Source organism: Corticium candelabrum, chromosome 4 (assembly GCF_963422355.1).
Source record: "Corticium candelabrum chromosome 4, ooCorCand1.1, whole genome shotgun sequence".
Taxonomy (NCBI): Eukaryota; Metazoa; Porifera; class Homoscleromorpha; order Homosclerophorida; family Plakinidae; genus Corticium; species Corticium candelabrum.
The window spans coordinates 7060194-7080941 of record NC_085088.1 but is presented as its reverse complement, the minus strand read 5'-3'; the positions used below and the strand labels follow the sequence as shown (position 1 = coordinate 7080941).

The following is a 20748-nucleotide window of genomic DNA, read 5'->3' as shown; positions in this document are numbered from 1 at the left end:
TCACCCTGGGACTAGTATCATCTCTGTAGTCTGACTCATCACTACTTTACTGATAAGACATGGTTCTGTTGTCGTCAGGGTAGATAGCTCTTCATTTGCTGCAATAAGTTTCATCTTCTTGAGCACTGGTATATAGCCTTTCACAAACCAGCTGTAAAAGTTTTGTTTTTCCGTCCGACCGCTGGCTGATAGTCCATACATTGCTTCAGTAGGGGCACTAAAGGTCCAGGTATGATACATGTGCTGAGCTTTATATAGAACATAAGGAGGGATTTTGTCGTGCATTTCACACCAATGGACGATAATTTACTCACGTCCGCTCCCTGCTATGTTTTCATTTACAGACTTAGCTTCTCTCCTAGCTAGGACCCTACTAGACGAGAGGCGTAGCGAAAGCGGTTTCATCACAGTTCCATATTGTTTTGGACAGCTCTTTCTTGCTTAGTTTAACAACCCAGCCTTCCTGTAGATCTTCTTGACAATTTCCATCTAATCGTCAATTCTGTCTTTGGTCAGTGCTTTAGTAGGTTTTTTTGGAGATGTTGTGCTTTTTTTGACTAATTGAACCCTTCCATCGCTTAAAGAAGCCAACAAACCAGTCAGGACCAGGTAAATCACCAGGAAAAGGATTTTCTCTAGCATTTACTTTAAGGTAATCTGAGATGACGTTGGTGAGGCTTGATCTACCAAGGGAAACCCCATTTCTTGCAGCACAATGCAACATTGCACAATCTCTCTCTCTCTCTCTCTCTCTCTCTCTCTCTCTCTCTCTCTCTCTCTCTCTCTCTCTCTCTATTTAGATAATTCAACATCAACAAAATACAGCAGACAATTTCAACAAGCTATAGGAGGAGCTGAAAACAGTTCAACTGAACTAAAACGAAACTATGACTAAAGAAGAACTCTACATAGATTACGAACTACATAAGATTCTAACTAAGCATGCACTATGGTAATTACTTTAATTAACTAAAGTCAAGTCCAAAGCATCTGACAGGCTGCTTCTGACGAAAGTTGGCATCCACAGTGGTCTTTGGGACAAGCGATTTCATCTTTTCTGACATGATGGAAACGTTTTCTTTTTGAAGACACGTGGCAAAGCGTCGGCGCCACATGTGGAGGAACTCAGCGCTGGATATTTGTAAAGATGAAGCTGCGAACTTTGATGTTTCCGATAAAAAATTTTGGGCTGAATCACTCCATCGGCCAAATACTTCCATTGCAAACGGTTTGAAAAGATACCCCAACTCTCTAGATTTAGAAAGATACTTTGTGTTCTTTTGCTTTTCTCTCTCTGTAGCAGCAAAGCCTGCTACTGAATGACTTTTAGAGATGTACTTCCTAGCTGCAGGATGAGCAATGGTCTCTCTCTCTCTCGCTCTCTCTCTCTCTCTCTCTCTCTCTCTCTCTCTCTCTCTCTCTCTCTCTCTCTCTCTCTCCTCTCCCCTCTCCCGTCTCCCCTCTCCCCTCTCTCTCTCTCTCTCTCTCTCTCTCTCTCTCTCTCTCTCTCTCTCTCTCTCTTATTTCAATATTTTCTAATCATAGTACAACGCGTGAATTTAAAAGAGCTACCTGCCTTACAATGTCAATAGTGAACTGTCCACAATAGCATTGTTCTTGAACTGTGTTCAAGAACTTTGCTACTCTTAACAAACTAACTGAAATTTAGACCAAAACATCTAGAACTAAAAGTTAATCTAGAAATAGCATACGGTTCTTTTTGCTTCTTGCTAATTATTGTATTTACTTTGTTCTCAATAATGCGTACATTTTCTTTGTGGAGACTTGTTGAAATGCGGCGATGCCAAAGATTCTTGAATTGGGCAGAGTTTATTTGTAAACACATATGCGCCAAGCGAGATGCCTCAGAAAGAGTGGATTCTGCATTCCGACCCCAGCGACCAAACACAAAATAGAATTAGTCTTCTGGATTGTCTCTAGCAAGAAAGTTTTTGGACCGAAAATTCCGTTACCTAGGTTGTTCTCAAAGCAAACAAGCCGTTGAGACGCAACGGCAAGGGCTTCGTGGTTATATCATTGTCTGCTAAAACCACGAAGGGTCTTCTAATTACTTGCTGTAGTGGGAAACGCGTACGGTTTTCTAATCAAAACTCTGCACGGTTTGGTTTACTGTCACGTGATCGGGGTAACGTGATCGCGGTTACCCGGTATTATCTGACGTTGTCTTCTTTGTGGCTGCTGACTACCAACTCTCTTTACCTGCAGTCTCTGGACCTCCTCCTCCTCTAACAAAGAGTCAAAATGGTGACCGACAAAGTCCACTAGATAGTGTTGGACATGTAATGGAACTAGAAGTCCAAATGATGCGGTATACTTTGTCAGGTGCTACTAATGCTGCTGTTTTCACCCAAGGTACAAGAAGATTGTGAAAAAGACCACGAATCATACTATGTGTGTCAGGAGAAATGCTCCAAATGGGTACTTGCAAAACTGTGGCAAGAGCCCAAATATACTGCGGAGAAGCATAGGTACCAGGTTTACTGTTAGTAGTGTTTCATCTTGCAACGCAGTTTCGTAGTCTTGCTTCAAACCACGTCCATTCGCCTGGGTGACAGCAAAGCAGCAGTCGCGGCATCAGAGAGGGTAGACTGCAGCATCATGCTCGACGAGAATCCATCTCCAGCAGATTTTACAGGATTCGCCAGTTCTGCCATACAAGCCGCATCATAGTCTGCGTGTAAACTCAATTCCACAGTTGTTCGGAAATGCAACTCTAGATGATGCTCTTCACTTTTTGTCGAACGGACAGACGCAGAGCGAAACAAGCAGTTTCTATCGCCACAAACCTGAATTGGCACCAGGAGACAAACACCCGGGTAATCCTTTGGCATAATAGTCGCTGCGTACATGTGTGTTTTTATTGGTGGTCTATTTCCTGCTTTGTAACTAGGATGGAACGTCTGATCAGGGAGATTTCTGTACACGTCTTTACTTAAATCACCTCACTGTAGTCTCTCGCATAGAGAGATAATTTGCGAACAATTCATGATGGTTCAGACACATGAGGCTTGCCGTTAACAGCTGTCACTCTTCCTTGGTATCTGACACTTCATTGTGATTAATAAGTAAACAAGCTTAGAATTAATTGAATATTTAGTGGTGATTGATGGGAAGACTCACCTATTTAGTGTAGATACGATTACAATACCAACACGTGTCGTTAAAGGAGAACTCCCACGATTTTGTATGTAAGGTTCAGATAAAGGTATCAGTATGAGCGATCCATCCATCAATGATACATTATGGCAACGTGAAGATTTCTGTTAGACAAAATCTGTATATTTCACTTTGTTTCTGTGGAATGTTTAAAAAGGGTCCCAAAAGGGGTTGTGCTTGAAACGCCATACTTCCACGTGACAACGATCACATGCCTCCAGCTTTCTTGTAGACGTACACCGAACATTCTGCTACAAATCTGTTAAGACAGATTTGACTATTACCGTTCTGTACTCGAAATCCACACCATTTAAGTTTCGTAAACAAGCAGACATAATAATGTTGCAAAAGCTCAATGTATATATGTTGTACTACAAACATAAACTGTCCAACAAATCTACAACTTTTTATAAATATAACCAAACAAAACAACCATATATAAAATAACATCAAGGTTACTTGTTCCTCTTGACTCTTCTGTGGGACCTGTATTGCTTGACGGCTTCCTCGAGTTCATGTCCTGCTACTTTGCCATCTCTGTTTGCCCTAATGTAATCTCTTGCTTTTCTAAAATACTTTCTAATCATGTCAACATTTACAGAATCTAATGCTGGTGTCAGAGTTTTTCTCAGCCCAACTATTGAATAGTTACAGTATGCTCTAGTATAACGCTTTGCCTGCCCCCACACTCGTTCTATAGGATTCAATTCACAATGGAATTTGGGTAGAAACATACAGAGGTGGCCATGCTCTTTCATGTAATGTTCTACAATAGACAGTTTATTAGAAAAATCAGAATATGTTTCTAGTTTCATTATCAAATCTTTTCTGGTCTTTCCCCTTGTATCAATCCCCTTTCCTCTAATGCCAACTTAAGCCCTTTAGGAGTTCCATCATCCATTACTAACCTCTGACCCACGAACCGGTTGTCATCTTCATATACAGTGTCGTGAATTTTAGGTTGCCCATCTCCTGGGTTGACATTCATTCTGTTGGCGACCAGAGCATCACTAGATTTAGTTGTGTGATTGGAGCTTTGATCAAACAACCACAGAATTGAAGACTTTTCCTGTGGGTACTGTATGTTTGCTTACCCACAGGAAAAGCTACCGCACTCTTAACTTGTTCAAAAAATTTGTCATTCGTTCAATAGCCATCTCGCCTCTCCCCGTATTCTAAAATAACCTTAGCTTTCTGTTTAATGGTAGGTTGTGACTGTTTGGCTGTTTGAAATTTAACGTCAGTGAGTCTAAAAAAGCCACAATATTCATCTACAAAATCACTAACCATTTGACCAGAGCCTCGTGATTTGGGTCTTATCACCTGTTGGTCTTCTTGTAGCCAAGCAGAGGTCTGGTCATCGTTTGATTGAAATGTAGACTCATCGCGGCATACAACTACAAGGTGTTTCGAAGCAGCTGGATTTTCTAGCTTAACAAGTTGTTCACCTGGTGACACATCACTTGCATCAGGAGGAGGTAGGTGCTCAGACTCTAATTTTCTTAGTTTCTCTAAGAATGCTCGTCTTGCAATGACAACATCATTTCTCTCGTGTTCATCGATGTACACACCCTTCTTTCCACTATCAACCCGTTCGAAGCCTAAGTCGTAAAGTACCTTTCTAGCTGTTTCTAATGAAATCCTTCTAGGAAATCCTGGAGACAATGTAAGACTGGGTAACAGCTGGTCGTTTACATATTGACAGAAGTCGGCAACTGTCATGTTGAGCTTACCCTTTACACACGCGTTAGCTCTTGCCCATGAAGTCGCGTGTTTCCTGAACTCCTCGTCGTTCAGGATTGAGACACGCTCGTACTTGCCCCTGCTGTCTTCAGAAAGCTGTCCATGGTTAGTCATGAAGTCTGATCTCCATCTCACAGTCCTCTCTCCCACATGAATAAGATTTGCCACTTTCTTCGTTGCTGACATTACACCTTGGCTGAATTCTCTCCGAAAACACTCAACTAACCACAGCGAAAGCATGATCTTGTCGTAACGCTCCAACGATACAGCCCAGTCATCCAAGTTCTGGTGGAGTTGTTTGTCTTCGGACGAGGAAGGTTCGAAAGGTTCCTCCAATGGCGTAGGCGGTTCAGACGGCTCTTCCGTAGGTGGGGAAGCGGAACGAAAAGCTAGGGAGACTTCGGACAGCGCCTCCTCAGATTGTACGAGAAGAGTGGGTGAATCTTCACGCATGTTGTCAGGGTCTTCTGCGGGTGGTCTCACTTCTATTGCCTCAACGACAATCCTCCGTTTGGATCGCACAAATGCTGCTCTAGTCTTGAGTGCACGGCGCTTCCTCCAAGCACTAGAAGACATCGTCTTTCCTCAGAAATCAGCCCACGTACGAAAGTAATAGACTTACTCAGCCATGTGCACGTAAGCATGACGTTAGCGTAAACCAATCACAGTAGAGCACCTCCCACTATTTTATCCGATCAGAAGCCGCAAATTCTATCTCTGCCGTACACGGGTGTACATGCGCATAAATTACGGAGGCGTGTAGCTTACATTTGTGCGATCATGATGGTATCAGTTACAGTCACGTGCAACCTACGGAACGCCCTTTATGCCACGCAACAGGATTGGCCAGTTATGCGTGGGTGCACGGTAGAAGCCTGTAAAGTAGAGGGCGTAACTGTGTAGTGCGCCGCCATTTAAATTATGACGTCATGAGTTCATGATGCGGGAGCTGCCAGATGTAGACTTGGAAATGGCTGACATTGAACCTTACCGTTTTGAGCCTGAGCGTAGAGTAGTTGATGATTCTTCAAGTACGGAAGATGCAGATAGTACGGAAAATCTAGACGGCGATGACGGAAGAGGATCAACTGAAGATGGAGCGAGAGTGGGCAACACGGAGTGGTGTAGATGTGGAACGTGTGGTATCATGCCTACCGGTAAAGAATGCCTTTGTTGCCAAGAAATGGACGAACTAGACTGGATGTTGCATGGTTTACGTTGCATCACTCAGCGCGAAGATTTTGCTTCTGTGTGCCTAAATGGAGGGGTGCTGCGCACAGCGGTGGTGGCAATGGTTGACGTGAGACAGGCTTCTATCACGGAGCCACTAACGTACAGGTTAGTACTGTGGTAGAAGCTTACTGATCGAAGTCGTTTGTGTAATGTAATTACTTGACATTCCAGGTTGCTGAGGTTGACATCTTACCGCCAGTTTATATCCTGGGTACACAGGAAAATGGGCAGGGGAGTGAGAAGAGTGATACCATCATGTGTTTGTGACTTCTATCAGAGGGCACTTTCCTGAAGAAACTGGGGGAATATATTGGATTTCAAGAAAGTTGTGATGGGCCACAGTGGCCAGTGTAAAGTTTTTGGCTAGCTAGTATCAGAATCTGCTTTTGTAGTTTTCTATAACCGTTTCCTTGGGTGGTCTAGGGCATGTTGCAATATTAGGGGGTATAGAGTCTTGTGGTGGATAAGCTTTCTTAGTCTTCAGTGACTTGTGGGGGGTGCTCCTTTCAAGAACTGCAACTAGCATATCATTAAGGTATCCATAGGACTTTGGCTCAATTATGGGTGTTGCAATCCATTGCTTTTTGGCTTTAGGAAAGACAGCTTTGTACCTCTTTTGTTCATGGGCTGTTGTAGCTTGGCTTCTGTCGACATTATTGTTGTGATCCAGAGCTGCCAGTTGGGTTCGAGCAATCATTCCTTTGTAGCCAAAGTGCAGCCTTTTGGAACAGTACTTTAGCAAAAGGGAGTGGTACACTTCAAGTATTCTAGTATGACAAAATTGATTAAGTTTGCCAATATCTTTTAATAATTTTTTGTCAAGGACAACTGACTTCAATGTTTCATGAGGAGGAGAACCTTTTTAAGCACTCCTTGCCTTGTCTTGCTTCCTCAGAAGGTTGCGGTGGGCACATTCTAGAAAGTGGTTTGCACTAGCCCAAGTGTGTACATCAGAAATGTGATGAAGAATAGACATCCATTTCTCTTTCAGGATTTCTCTGTTACCATGGCAAGATGAAGCACACCACCACAAATGATTGCAAATTGATGGTATCCATGGAAGGAGGCTCTGAGAAGCTTTTTGCTTTCCCTGTTTGACGAGCTTCTTAGAAACCCCTTTAGAGACATGCCATATGTCGTACTGATGTTCGACTGATGGATAGTGTTTCTGCATAAAGCTAGTGATTTGTGGATGTCTGTCTGTAGCTAACTGATGTATGGAAAGACCTTCATTCAACAAATATTGAAGTGACCTTTCAAGTCCTGTCTTTTCCATAGCAACAGAGTTGGCAACTTCACCCACCTCAACCAACTGAAAGTCAAGTATCTTGTCTGTGTTTTGGTCTATAATTGCGTATGTTCCATATTTAGGTGAATACCCTGGACTATCGCATCTTCCATCCCCAATAATCGAAAGTGGTCCACTTACAGACTTCAAAATTTCTTGTTGATGTTTCTTCCAGGCATCATTTGTAACTGGGAAAACATACTCATCCTGTATTCTGTAGTATGTTGATTCTGACAAAAACTGTAGCTTTAGAATTTCTGCAAAGTGAGAAATTTTACTGTAAGTTTCTCCAGAAAACAAAATTGCTGCAGAGACCATCAGGTTGCCTGCAGTCATTCCTGCGATGGATGGTTGTGATCTCTATTGTCTTTCATGTCCTTTGGAACAGATGATGTTCACTTTTAAAAGTGTACCTGTGCAGAATTGAGTGTGGCTAACAACAGGTGAGCCAACGACTGGACAAAACTGAAACAGTTCTTGAAGGCAGTCATTAAAAACAATAAATTTTGAGACATCAGAAGAATTGGTCCTTTTAGTTGAAAGAGTTGAGTCGTCAGGCTCAGAATCAATGACAACAGAGAGGCTTTGATTAGAATCACTAGTATGAACAGTGAACGATGGATCAAAGTCCCTGTCTAGGGCAGTCTCTACTTCTTCTGATGCTTCACTCTTTTGACTAGCTGGAAGAACTTCTTGGCTATCATCCGTGATTGCAAACTGACTTCGACTGACATCGAATTTGACTTCCATTATACCTGCTGTTACTGCCCTGACTGGTGATGACGTGTGTATGCAGTAAGAATGGTCATCAAAGTTTCCCAGTATGTCATCCAGGTCATACTGTGTTCCTACCTCCCGAGTAGACTTAGGAACATCAGCACAAAAAATATTTTCTTGAGGTGCTTCTTCTTCATTATCTTCCTTGGACTTTTTGCTAGATGCACCCAAGAGAATCTCTTCAACCGCCTAGCACATAGTCATGTACTGCTTTAGTCTATTTACTAAATTTAAAGTGTTGGAGTGGATTATGCTCCACCAAAATAGAATAGTACTTGGTTTGCATGCTACGTAAGCACAATGTGTAACAGTATACAGGAATGTTTGCATGTTTAATTAAAATTTAACGTTACTGCTGTAGTGTGTAATGTTGTGGCCCTGGCTTTTTACAATAACAGAGTGTTGTGTTCAAATGTAGATTCTATGTGTAGGTGTAGGTATATATATATATATATATATACACGTTCTGTCTACATCTTGTGGACATATAGGCGTAATGCTACAATACGTTACTTGTTGGTGCACTACATGTTTAGTAAGGCGAGGCGTGGCCTTACAGTTCTTTGTGCTCGCTTCCTGCCGGTGGTACGTGGTGGTTTTTGCTTCGTGAAAGAAAAGATTGTAGGCAACGCGTCTGGCTTGAGACGTCTCACGGTCTTTATTCCGAGTAGCTCAGCTTTTAGGTCACGTTCGAAACATTCTGGAGTAAAGTGCTCAGAACAAACACGGCTGTGCTTAGATACGGGTGGGTCTTTCAAACGCAACTTGGCAAGCCATTGCTTCAAGAGATCTGGCTTCTTGAGCGGTATAGTAACAAAACTCACCCCTCGCTTGATGTCGATGTCTTTGTTACAGCAACCGAAGGCTATACAGTGTACCATTTGCACGTGTACTGAGGTAACTCCCCCTATACTGCACGTGAAGCAATGAATTCATGACGTCATCATTTAAAATGGCGGCGCACTACACAGTTACGCCCCCTACTTTACAGTCTTCTACTGGCAATCAGAGAAGGGTGAGTGCTATAAATTATTGATAGATGGATCACTCACACTCATACCTTTCATCGGAACCTTACATACAAAATCGTGGGAGTACTCCTTTAAGTGCTTTTTACTGTTTCTGTAGTGACATCTGTCGCATTCTTATGTAAACGTGCCGCTGATGCAGCAAACAATACCCCGCCTCAATGCTCCTCATTTGGACAATGACGGTTGGAGTCTCCCCATCCGTCTAGGAACGCTCCCAAACGTCAAATTGACGGTAAAGGCGGCCCTTGCTAGAACCTTGCATCTGGGAATTGGTCTGCTGCAGCGGTTTGCCTTGTGTGGATTGCTTGCGCTAAACACAAAGATGTGTTGTAGAAAATTTAAAAAAGATTTAAATTGCTACGGACCCTTCTGTTTTCAGTCGTCACTTTTGATATCTTTTCAGTAACTGTGTAGAAGTAGCCATTGTTTGTGGCACTGTTTTCTGAAGAATCAACAAACAACGTACAATATGCATATGATTAGAGTGACATTATGCATGCCAAGACGGTTTCATGTCCGCGTGGCGCGGGAAATACAAATTTTCCATACCTGACTATTTCTTTCGTCCTTTTGTTCGGACAGTTCCATGGTTTCAATAACCGCACTGTAGCGGACTCCTCGGTACGTGCCGATCACGGCAGATCCCCGGGGCGGCTTCTCAAAATCATTCCGATCGGACTTACACTGGCAATTACCAGTGGCTTCGACTCCTTCACGTCTTCCCATCGAAGCCTGAAGTGTGTAGATTAACACTAAATGTTGTAAAATCAAACTAGGCGCTGTAAAGTGCTAGTCTGCATTTAAATTTCTTGTAGAGCTTCCGTCATTCTGGTACACTAGCTGGCTCTAATTGACAGTTAAGTTTTTGGTGATATCGCTAACTAATTGTATTGAAGTCACTAATTATTATTAAAAGTTGATGACAGCACGTAATCATTACAATAACATAAACAGACAAAACAAGTATACTGCAACATTGTAACAGCATGCTCATATTTTAACAGAATCAGTTTATGTACTGGTACCTTTTGCTCGAATGGGAGCTGACGTAGATTGATTTGACGATGTAACAAGAACTGATGCAGACCGGTTGACAAAGATGCAGCTTTTAAACCTGCTAGTCTAACAGGCACTGATGTAGATTCAGCTGACAAAGCTGTTAAACGATATCAATTTATGGTCATCATGAGCAATTAAATAATAACATAGTAGAGTACTATTCATTACTTTTACCAGCAGTTGGTACCAAGACGGAATTTGAGTCATATCCTTATTTCACTGAACTTCTCCTGTAGCAACATCGTACACAACAAGAACAATAACTACAAAGTCTTGAATGTGCATGTGCAAGGCATACAGTCCAGAAGCACGACATATGAAAGGAATCCTATTCCAACACGTATAAAAAACGCATACCTCTCTGTTGCCCCAAAAGTGTTTCCTATCAAGTATCTAGCCTTATTTACGAGCCTTTATGTGTGCGCTTACCCCGATTGGCTGTTATAGTAATCACGCGCACATTGGCAGTCTCCCTTGTCAAATGAAGCATTTGCAGCGACTTTCCCGTTCATATATATATATATATATATATATATATATATATATATATATATATATATGAAAGTCATATACAGTTTCTTACTCACCCATAGGATACATGCAGTAGCTTGATATGCAGGCATGCATGATTTAGCACACTGTTTGCTTTCTGTTTTCGATGTTTTCACACTCCCAGTGTAGCTCTCGGTGCAGGAAACGTGTAGTTTGGATTCGGTGCAAATGCAGTCACACGTCTCTTCAGTGAGTCTTCTCGGAGCCATTTCAACAGTCCCATTGGATGTTATCACTTCGAAGACGATGCTGCCGTTACATGAAACAGGCATATCAAATGTGGCAGGTTTTCGGCGAGCGTACTCGGGGAAACCGAAGGTAGGCGTATTTCTGAATACCCAGATATTCTACACATAAATATCTTGTTGTTTTTGACGTCGCCGGTAATAAACGACACGCTCCCGTGCATACCGTCCGAGGTCAGCTTAATTTTGGTGGAGGTCCGATGAGCCTTTGCAGAGTAATTCGCTTGCGCGTGGAGGCGGATCCTCCTTGAATATTTTAAAATATCCTCAGGACGTTTCCAATCTATGCACACTGACCATTACTAAAGTGGACCTCTACGTCTTTGCTCTGGGCGTAGTTTGATGTTATCCAAATGGGCGCGAGGACAGGCTGGTCCTCCTGGGATATTTTGGAATATGCTCAACACGTTTCCAACCTACCTACGCACTGAGCAATATTTGTTTTCGGAACTCTTATATGTTTGCTCTGGATGTAGTTTGATGTTTAAGATAAGCAAATTATCTACTGCTTGCTCAGATAACGCAGTCTGATGGGAATGCTGGATAGCTATAGCATTGTGACGTAGCAATGGCATGTGAACAAACAATGGATATTAAAAGTGATCATTGCACTCTTAGTTATGAGAAAACAAAACTACGCCATGAGATTGAGTTCACGTAACGGAACTTCCTGCAAATTAAGTCTATCAGGGGCATTCAGTCTCACTTCTGAACGACGAACAGCAGTGTGTCGTTCTACGTTGCACCCCAAAAGGGGACCTGACTGGAGCTGGAGGCCGACGCCACCTTGCCTGTGTTCTTACCCATGCCGAGTTACGCCCGTACCCCAAATTTTATCCTCGTGGGTGATCCGGTCTAGCCGGCTATTCAACTTACGCATACATACATACATACATACATACATACATACATACATATATATATATATATATATATATATATATATATATATATATATATATATATATATATATGATGACATGTCCACTGATAACAGTGATGACTCTCTTTAGTGTCCTCTGTGTCTCTGGTGGGATTTAACACCTGCTTTTGAACGGCATTCCTTTCCACAAGATTGACAAACAAATGACTTATTGGTAGGAACAATTTGTTCTTTCCGTTTCTGACGTTGAGCTTGAAGATGTCTAATACGATTTTCTTCAAACTGTTGGAGTGATGAATGGCAGAGAGATCTCCAGTTTGTTCTATCACTGGATAGTTTCTCAAAATGCAGGAAGTCAATCCCACAAGATTTCATATTAGCCTTGATAGAATCTTTATAACGTAATTTAGGACCACCTTGATGACGATGGCCCTGTTCCAGTTGACCAAAAAGGAGTTGTTTGGGAATTCTATCATTAGGCATTCGAGACATGTGACCAGCTCAGCGAAATTGGCATTTCATAACAAAAGATTCAATGCCACTGATGTTGCAGCGAGATAACACTTCTGTGTTGGGTATATAGTCAGTCCACTGGATTCCACATATGCGGCGAAGACATCGCAGATGAAAACTCTCCAAACTTTTGAGGTTACGACGAAGAAGGGTCCATGACTCGCATCCGTACAACAGAACTGATAAGACTACTGCTTTGTAAACTGCAACCTTCGTGGTCAGTTTGATTTCATGCTTTTGCCAGAGTCTGTTGTACAATTTACCAAAAGCAGCACTGGCCTTTGATATCCTATGAGAGACATCTGCATCAACAGTTGCATTATTCGAAAGGAAACTACCCAAATATTTGAAATTGCTGACATAAGACAATGGGTGATCACCAATCATAACTGGAGGAGGGTTATAGTTTGAGCCTGGACGTGGTTGAAAAAGCACTTCTGTCTTTTTCAAGCTGATACTCAAGCCAAAACGTTTAGTTGATCTGTCTAAACAGTTGACAATGTGTTGAATGTCTTCATATGTGTGACCAACTAATGCGCAATCGTCAGCAAACTAGAGTTCTCTCAGTAGACTCTTAGAAATTTTTGTTTTGGCTTGTAAGCGCCTGAGATTGAATACACCTCCAGTAGTTCTAAACTCAACTCGAACACCCTCTCGGATGTTCTTGAAGGCATCATTTAAAACCACGGAAAACAAAATGCTAAAAAGAGTAGGTGCTAGAACGCAGCCCTGTTTCACTCCGTTGTTTACTGCAAACATTTCTGACTTTGACCCATCCTCGACAACACAAGCCATCATACCAGTATGAAAGGCTTTGATTAGATTCACAGTCTTTACGGGCAGCCAAGCCTCAAAAGGTCTTTCCATAAGCCAGTTCTATCAACCGAGTCAAACGCTTTGACCAAGTCAATAAAGACCATAAATAGATCCATGTGCCGTTCACGACACTTTTCTTGAAGCTGCCTGGCTGAAAAGATCATGTCGGACGTACCATGACCAGAACGAAAACCACATTGGCTTTCAGGAAGGGTACTCTCTGAAAAGTTTGAAACAAGACGATCAAGAAGAACTCTGGCCATAATTTTGTCAGCAACAGACAACAAAGAGATCCCACGGTGATTGTTGCAGTCAGATTGACTACCTTTTTTCTTGTATAGATGGATTATGTTGGCATCTTTAAAGTTCTGGGGTACATCTTCGAGTTCCCAGCATAGACGAATGAAATCACCTAGTTTGAACAACAGCAGTTCTCCTCCATGTTGAAAAATTTCAGCAGGTAGGCCATCAGCACCAGGAGATCTATTCCTTGACATTTTCCTGATAACTTTATTTATCTCATTGTTAGATGATGGTTCACAAGCTACAACTAAATCAGGCTGTTCATCAATGCTGTCAATAGCTTCTTGTGAAATAAATGTTGGATGATTCAAGATGCTTGGAAAATGCTGACCCCAACGAATCAAAATTTCTCGTCGTCCATAGAGAAGCCTGGAGTTGTCAACAGATTGTAGAGGTGCGAGTTATGAAATGGGGGGGGGGTTAGCCCCAGGGGGAGCACTCCGATCCTCAGCTGATCTGATTGGATTGTTAATTTTTGCTGCTTCTGTTGTTGTCATTGTTGTTGTTGTCGATATAATATTGATGGAAGGTGTCGTCACAACAGGAGATGTTATTGATGATGTTGTGGCGATTGGAGTAGACAGTGTCGTCACAGCAGGTGATGTTATTGATGATGTGACGATTGAGGAAGATAGTTTGGTTGTTGACACAACAGGAGATGTTGTTGGTAATGTTGTGGCAATTGGAGTAGACAGTGTCGTCACAGCAGATGATGTTGTTAATGATGTGACTACTGAGGAAGATGGTTTGGTTGTTGACATAGCAGTCGGTATAGAGAATGGTATTGTTATGGATGGAATATATATCGGCGGGAGGGTAACGCCCATTGATGTTACGACTGAACTTATGTCTTTATTTAATGTGTTATTTGTATCGCGTTTATCTAACCTCCTCATTATGCCGACCGGTGGTGGTGACTCGTCGTCTCCAGTAGACGCTTCGTCTTCCTCCTGAAGAGCGGCGAGAGGGACAGCGACATCCGTTCCGGTTGGATCATGAACAATTGGAGATGATGTGATGCTTGGATGGAAATCTTTGAACGACGACGCATAGATGGATTGTTCGTCGTTGTTGTTATTACGTTTGGCACGCCATACGGTTCTAGTGGTCGCGCGCGTGAGCATCGTAGACAGTAGACAGTGATTAAGTAAACAATGATTGAGTAAATCGTAGCAAACGTTTCGTCTATTGAAATTAGACTTCATCAGTACAAGTTTAAGTTTACTACCATCTAAAACATGAATAAAACTGTCATATCGTAGAGACTTTGTTAATACTACTGGTGAGATTCACAGTAAAGTAAAGAAAAGTGAAATATAGTCTAGTACAAGCAAAAAAGACGTAGCAAATACGCCGAAGTGCTAAATGATTGAAAATGATTGAATGAGCTATTTGACTGAATAGCGACGTTTAGTGACCCGTATATACACATAGTATAGTTAATTAACATTAAATTACAGTATATGAGATGTCGTACATGGGTAGATACTTCGGTAGATACTTCGGTTGTTATTTTCTTTTTTCAAAGTCTTGCTTTTACAAGTTTATCGGCGATGTTCACTCCCCGTCGGTAGGCCATACGGGGAGGATCATCCCCGAGACGTCTACATAATTCGAAGTTCTCCCTCACTGTTTGCCAATTTTGGTGTATTATACGTGGTAGATATTTGTGGCATCCTGTATATGTTGTCACAAAATTAGGTCGATTATTAATTACAAGCTCCAATGCCCGGCTTCGCCCGGGGGACAACACCCGGGGGACAACACCCGGGTAATAGTTTAATCACACAAATTATTGATTTGCAGACACTGTTTGCTATTAATGACAGACAGACAGTACAGAAAAACACACAAACAGACAGTCAAGTCGCTTTTATAGGTAGAGATTACAGCAGAAAGTATCTAGAAATGCGTTTGATGGTTGGAGAGGCAGAGGGGGTGTAGCCAAGTCACGTACAGTTTGTATAGAGAGATCTTTGTAGATTTCCAAACTCTCTGGTCTAGAGTGTTGGTTATCATCCCTGTGCAAAAAAAAAGTTGCAATCACAGCACAAACCAATTACACTAACTTATGCCCTTGTCAGTGCAACCCAAGCCAGACCACGTGGAGGTCAGGGCATATACTGGCTCAAAAAATTGGTTGAGACATGCTCAACCAGGAGCTCTCGCTCCGGTGGTATTTGAACGTTATGTACCTGCTTGATGTCTTCAGCATAGGTCTCTTTGAGAAATTGATGCATCACCAGCTGCTGCAGCCGCCAAAACGGTCTACTTTGTCCTGTTTGTTGCTGTGTGATACATATTGTCTACCTAACTTTTAGTGCATTATTGTAGTGTTTTGTCTGTTTAGTCGTTAGTCATTAATGTTTATCTAATTGACCTATTAACAGTCAACCTCTTCTAAGCTAACCCTGGTTCAGTCGCTGTTGGCCAGCATCATAGGTGATGTTGGCCATGAATGCCTGCAGTGAATATAAAGATGATCATCTTGTCGACAGCACTTCCTGGTACACTACGTTTTTGGTTTTTCCTTCTTTTGCCAAGAAAGTTAGTCCATGTTTGGAGGCAACTCTAGAAATGCCAACATAAAGCTGTCCATGGCTAAAGGATGGCTCGTGTAGATCTAGCCCTGCCACAGCTAAGGTCTGCCCTTGTGCCTTGTTAATAGTCATAGCAAAGCAGACCTTAACTGGAAACTGAAGTCGTTTGAATTCAAATGGTAGTCCAGTATCACTGGGAATTAGTGGTATCTTTGGCAGATACACGTCCTGGCCTTTATGCGGTCCAGTAGCAATAGTTGCTTCCAGACAGTTGTTCATCATTCTCTTTAGTATAAGACGTGTGCCGTTTGCAATCCCAGGAGCCAGATTTCGAACAACCATTAGAGGAATTCCCACCTTTAGAGCCAGTTTATGAGGAGGCATACCAGCAGGTTCCAGGGAGTTAAGAAACTCCGAGGGATAGTGTACTGCATCATCATCTCTGACCGTATCAATTGATTTATAGATCTTTATCTCTCCAGGAAACAGCTGAAGCATCTCCCAGTTAATATCACGAATGGAGACATTGTGTGGTGCGAGAATAGCTCGTTGCATTAGCCATTCGAAGTCTTGGTAGTGATGTTGCAAGTTTGGGTACACTCGCTCTATCAAGGTCTGAGGAGAGTCGGTAACTGTGCCAAGATCTTCTGGAATGAAGATGGTATGACGTCCTTCAACTACCGGTATATGACCGTTCCCAACTCGCAGCAAGAGACTTGCAAACTCAGCAGCGTTGGCGTCACCGTAGAGATAAGCTCTCATGTTAGTTGTCAAAGAATGTGTTTCTACGTGTTGCCATAAATGTGATGACTTGATGCAGGCATCAATTTCATTGGCACGTGTACCTCCTCGAATGACTGGTAATGTCTGACGAAAGTCCCCAGACAGGACAACTAAGATACCGCCAAATGGTCTTGAGGACTGCCTTAGGTCTTGTAATGTGCGATCTAAAGCCTCAAAAGCTAGTTTGTTAGCCATGGTTGCCTCGTCCCAAAATATAACGGCACATTCCTGTAGGAGTGTAGCCTTTGATGAACCTCGCTTGAGGTTGCACATAGGAAGGTCTGTGGTCATGAGATTAAGCGGTATCTTGAATGTCGAATGTGCTGTCTTCCCATTTGATAGTAGCTGTGCCGCAATGCCACTGCTGGCGACAGCAAGGGCGACAAATCCTCTTGATCTGAGGCGTGCCAGGGAAAGGTTAATCAGGTAGGTTTTACCTGTGCCACCTGGGGCATCAATAAAAATAATCCCTCCTTGCCCATGGTCCACCATATCTGTAATGCGAAGGTCAATGTTGCGTTGGTCAATCGTCAAATTCGTTTCATTTTCGTCTACAAATTGTTGCAGTGCTTCTCTGTCATAAGATTTTTCTCTAAGTAGGTCAACTGTCAGTCTGTCTTCATGTCCCCTGTTTACAGGCGGCAGTCCGTACTCTTCAAGTTTCTGTCCACTCATCTGCTGTACTAATTCCTGTAGTCGAAAGAGACACTCGTTGTACATATCATCACTATAGTCCATGTCAGGCTGTCGAGCTTCCCTCCTACACTGATGCAGTATGTCATCAGTCATATCATTTCGATATGCAGACCATATGGCAAGAGGGTCAGCAACATCACACGTGGTCAATATAACAGCAAACAGAGCACGTAGTGTAGATGCTCCGGCTCGCATGGCTGCCTCTTGCATGGCCATGGCCCAATGCAAGTCTTCTTCCAACAAACCCATGCAGTTACATGCTTCGCGAAAAGTCTGGCACTTTCGTGCATCAATCGTAAGCAAGTCATCAAAAGAGCAAGGTCCCCGCTTATGGTGAAGCAGAAGGCGTAAAAAGAAGCATTCCTGTTGCTTAGGATGCACGGCGTACACTCGACCAATGACCTCACTTTTTTTAAATGAAGTTATTTGACCATCACTGTAAACAGCTGTGCCAAGCCTTCGAGGGTTCCAGGTTTTGGTGCCTGAATGAAATGTAAAGTACTCGGGCACATTTACATAAAGCAAATTTTGAACAAACCTCTGGTCGGGCGTAGCAAGCTGGTCAAGATCTGGACGATACCGAGCGCAGAGATCAAAAAAAGCTGTCAACGTGGTTTTAGGTGGACGTTGAGCAAGAGCAACAGCATTTTGATCATTGTAAACAACCCTCTGCCCATTTAGTAGGTGGACATGAAGGTTTGTCACTGCTGGATGACGATCGTGAATGGTAAAGTTCAGTATTCTCCAGCAAGCTTCACTGCAACTGACGTATCTTGCTGTCTGGTACAGATCTATTTCATCGATAGGTTGGTTTTTTTCTAGCGAAAAAACTGCCATGTCCCTGCCCTTGTTGACATACTTTAGGACATACTTGATAGACTTGACACTTGTACAAAGCTCTACGTTGATATGACAGGCAAACATTCGGCAGAGGTAGGGAGAGTAAGGTACTACCCATCGATTGTCTATACAGACATCGTTACCTTTGATCTTCTTTATTCCTTGATGGCCACAATCATCGGGTTTACGTCGTCGATATAATGGATAACCATCATGGCCGCTCTGAGTATCACTTTTAAACTCTTTCGGGTAACGTTTCGTGCATGCTCCATCTCGCATGCAGGGTGAGTGCTTGTCCATGCGACCGCAAGGACCATGAATCATGTTTGTCATGACTATATCAAACAGCACCTTGTCAGAGTTAGGGTCAGGCAACTCAGCGGAAATAGCGGCATCGATGTCATCAGCATGAATGCTGTGCTCTGCAGTTAACCAAACTAAAATATGAGCATGTGGCAGACCACGTTTCTGCCATTCAATGGAACACAGGTATGCAATAGTCTTGCCGAAGATGCAGTGCTTGGTCAACTGTTTGATGAGTTCCTTTCTTTTTAGGTTAAAGACACGTGCAATTAGGTCTGGACGATGTTGTGCTGTCTGCATGGGCAGCAGTTCATCAGTGATTTCTTTCCAGCCGGGATTGCACGTCATTGTGATAAAAAGAGAAGGCCTACCAAACTTTCTAACATAGCACATGGCATCCTGTGTACGTTCATGCATGTACCGTGGTCCTCCAGTATAGGAGCTAGGTAAGATCACCGTCTTACCGATGTTTGTTGGATCTCCATCACTTGCCAGAAGTGCATCTCTCAACTCACCATATTGTTCAGCTCGAAGTTTTGTTTGCTCTCGCCGAAGGAAGCACAGCCGTTCGGTCTCTATTTTGGCGTACATGTCAACAACATATTGTTGCATCAGTCTCTGACACCGTAGCAAGATGTTAAAGTCTGCACCACCTCGCATCATCAGTCGATACGCATAATGTTTCATCGCAGATACTTTGTACTGGTTTGGGACTGGTTGGTCAGGAAAATAGTATCCATCATCTCCATGTGGAAGTATGAGAGGATACTGCAAAGCATCATAGCTGCGATGAGTTTCAGCTATTCTTGTAAGGCTGCCATCAGACTTACGAAGGACAATGTCTCTCTTTCCATGTTCTTCTGTGACCATAAGCACAGCTACCTCATCACACATTGGAGCATTAAACCGCCCTCTGTGTTCTCTAGGAGGCTTCTTGTCAGCATGAATCACAACCTTGTACTGCTGATCATATTCACGGAGAACGCCTTTGGCTAATTTAAAACTCTGCACATACCTATTGATGGCATGAAGCATGTTTTGTAAACCCTCAATGATATTTATCCTCAAACCAGGAACAATGCCTTGTCTTACTTGTATCTCTCTCTCCACATCACCCAAAAAGTAGATTTGAGCAAATTTGGATTCTTCATTAGGCAAAGGGCACAGGCTTCCAATGAGGTGGTACACTTGACCTTGCACTTTGAAGCAAGGATTCCATCCATGTGTTTCCTTAATTTCATTGCAACCCATTGATGTCATCTGAAAAGCTGAATTGTACTTGCGAATATTTGTAAGGAAATGCCTAGACGTTTCTGAGTCACCTAGAAGCAATGATTTTAGCAAGAGCGGTGGATCTTGCAGAGTTGCCAGTTTCACTTTTCCGCTACTGCAACACATGCCAGGTGCTTCTCCTTTCCACTTCATAGCGCCGCAGTTGACACACACGTTTGTCATAGAGCCAATACAACACGGAAGTGGAGGTTGTGCTGCATCATAGTTCAGAGCTGGTGGAATATTCGGTTGCTGTCGCACTCTTGTTGCAGTATGTCTTTCTCGATCACTGTGAAGTCGTCGCTGTCTAGCTAGCTCATCTTCCGCTGCACGCGCTGCAGCAGTTCTGTTGCAGTGGGCGGCCAATCGTTCTTGTCTGGCTAGCTCATCTTCCGCTGCACGCGCTGCAGCAGTTCTGTTGCAGTCGGCGGCCAATCGCTCGTGTCTGGCTAGCTCATCTTCCGCTGTACGCGCTGCAGCAGTTCTGTTGCAGTCGGCGGCCAATCGCTCGTGTCTGGCTAGCTCATCTTCCGCTGCACGCGCTGCAGCAGTTCTGTTGCAGTCGGCGGCCAATCGTTCTTGTCTGGCTAGCTCATCTTCCGCTGCACGCGCTGCAGCAGTTCTGTTGCAGTCGGCGGCCAATCGTTCTTGTCTGGCTAGCTCATCTTCCGCTGCACGCGCTGCAGTAGTTCTG

General features: G+C 43.0%; 5 protein-coding genes and 1 pseudogene across 5 annotated transcripts; 2 read left to right on the top strand and 4 right to left on the bottom strand.

Moving 5' to 3' along the window:
• Positions 1 to 4323: 4323 nt before the first annotated feature.
• LOC134178536 (uncharacterized) lies at positions 4324 to 5496 on the bottom strand. The gene has a single exon (XM_062645409.1). It carries the CDS (start codon positions 5494 to 5496, stop codon positions 4324 to 4326), a length of 1173 nt encoding a protein of 390 aa, XP_062501393.1.
• A 364-nt stretch (positions 5497 to 5860) lies between these two features.
• Positions 5861 to 6485, top strand: LOC134178535 (uncharacterized; annotated as a pseudogene).
• A 530-nt stretch (positions 6486 to 7015) lies between these two features.
• On the bottom strand, positions 7016 to 7777 carry LOC134178534 (uncharacterized). The gene has a single exon (XM_062645408.1). It carries the CDS (start codon positions 7775 to 7777, stop codon positions 7016 to 7018), a length of 762 nt encoding a protein of 253 aa, XP_062501392.1.
• A 6365-nt stretch (positions 7778 to 14142) lies between these two features.
• Positions 14143 to 14977, top strand: LOC134179146 (uncharacterized). Its single transcript, XM_062646040.1, has one exon. It carries the CDS (start codon positions 14143 to 14145, stop codon positions 14572 to 14574), a length of 432 nt encoding a protein of 143 aa, XP_062502024.1. The 3' UTR covers positions 14575 to 14977.
• Positions 14978 to 15332: 355 nt separating this feature from the next.
• LOC134179003 (uncharacterized) lies at positions 15333 to 19699 on the bottom strand. Its single transcript, XM_062645914.1, has 2 exons — positions 15816 to 19699; positions 15333 to 15641 (listed from the first exon to the last, which is right to left on the bottom strand). Exon 1 carries the CDS (start codon positions 19674 to 19676, stop codon positions 16104 to 16106), a length of 3573 nt encoding a protein of 1190 aa, XP_062501898.1. The 5' UTR covers positions 19677 to 19699; the 3' UTR covers positions 15333 to 15641; positions 15816 to 16103.
• LOC134178532 (uncharacterized) lies at positions 19684 to 20454 on the bottom strand. Its single transcript, XM_062645407.1, has 2 exons — positions 19737 to 20454; positions 19684 to 19695 (listed from the first exon to the last, which is right to left on the bottom strand). The coding sequence occupies exons 1-2, from the start codon at positions 20235 to 20237 to the stop codon at positions 19684 to 19686; spliced, it is 513 nt and encodes a 170-aa protein (XP_062501391.1). The 5' UTR covers positions 20238 to 20454.
• Positions 20455 to 20748: the final 294 nt, after the last annotated feature.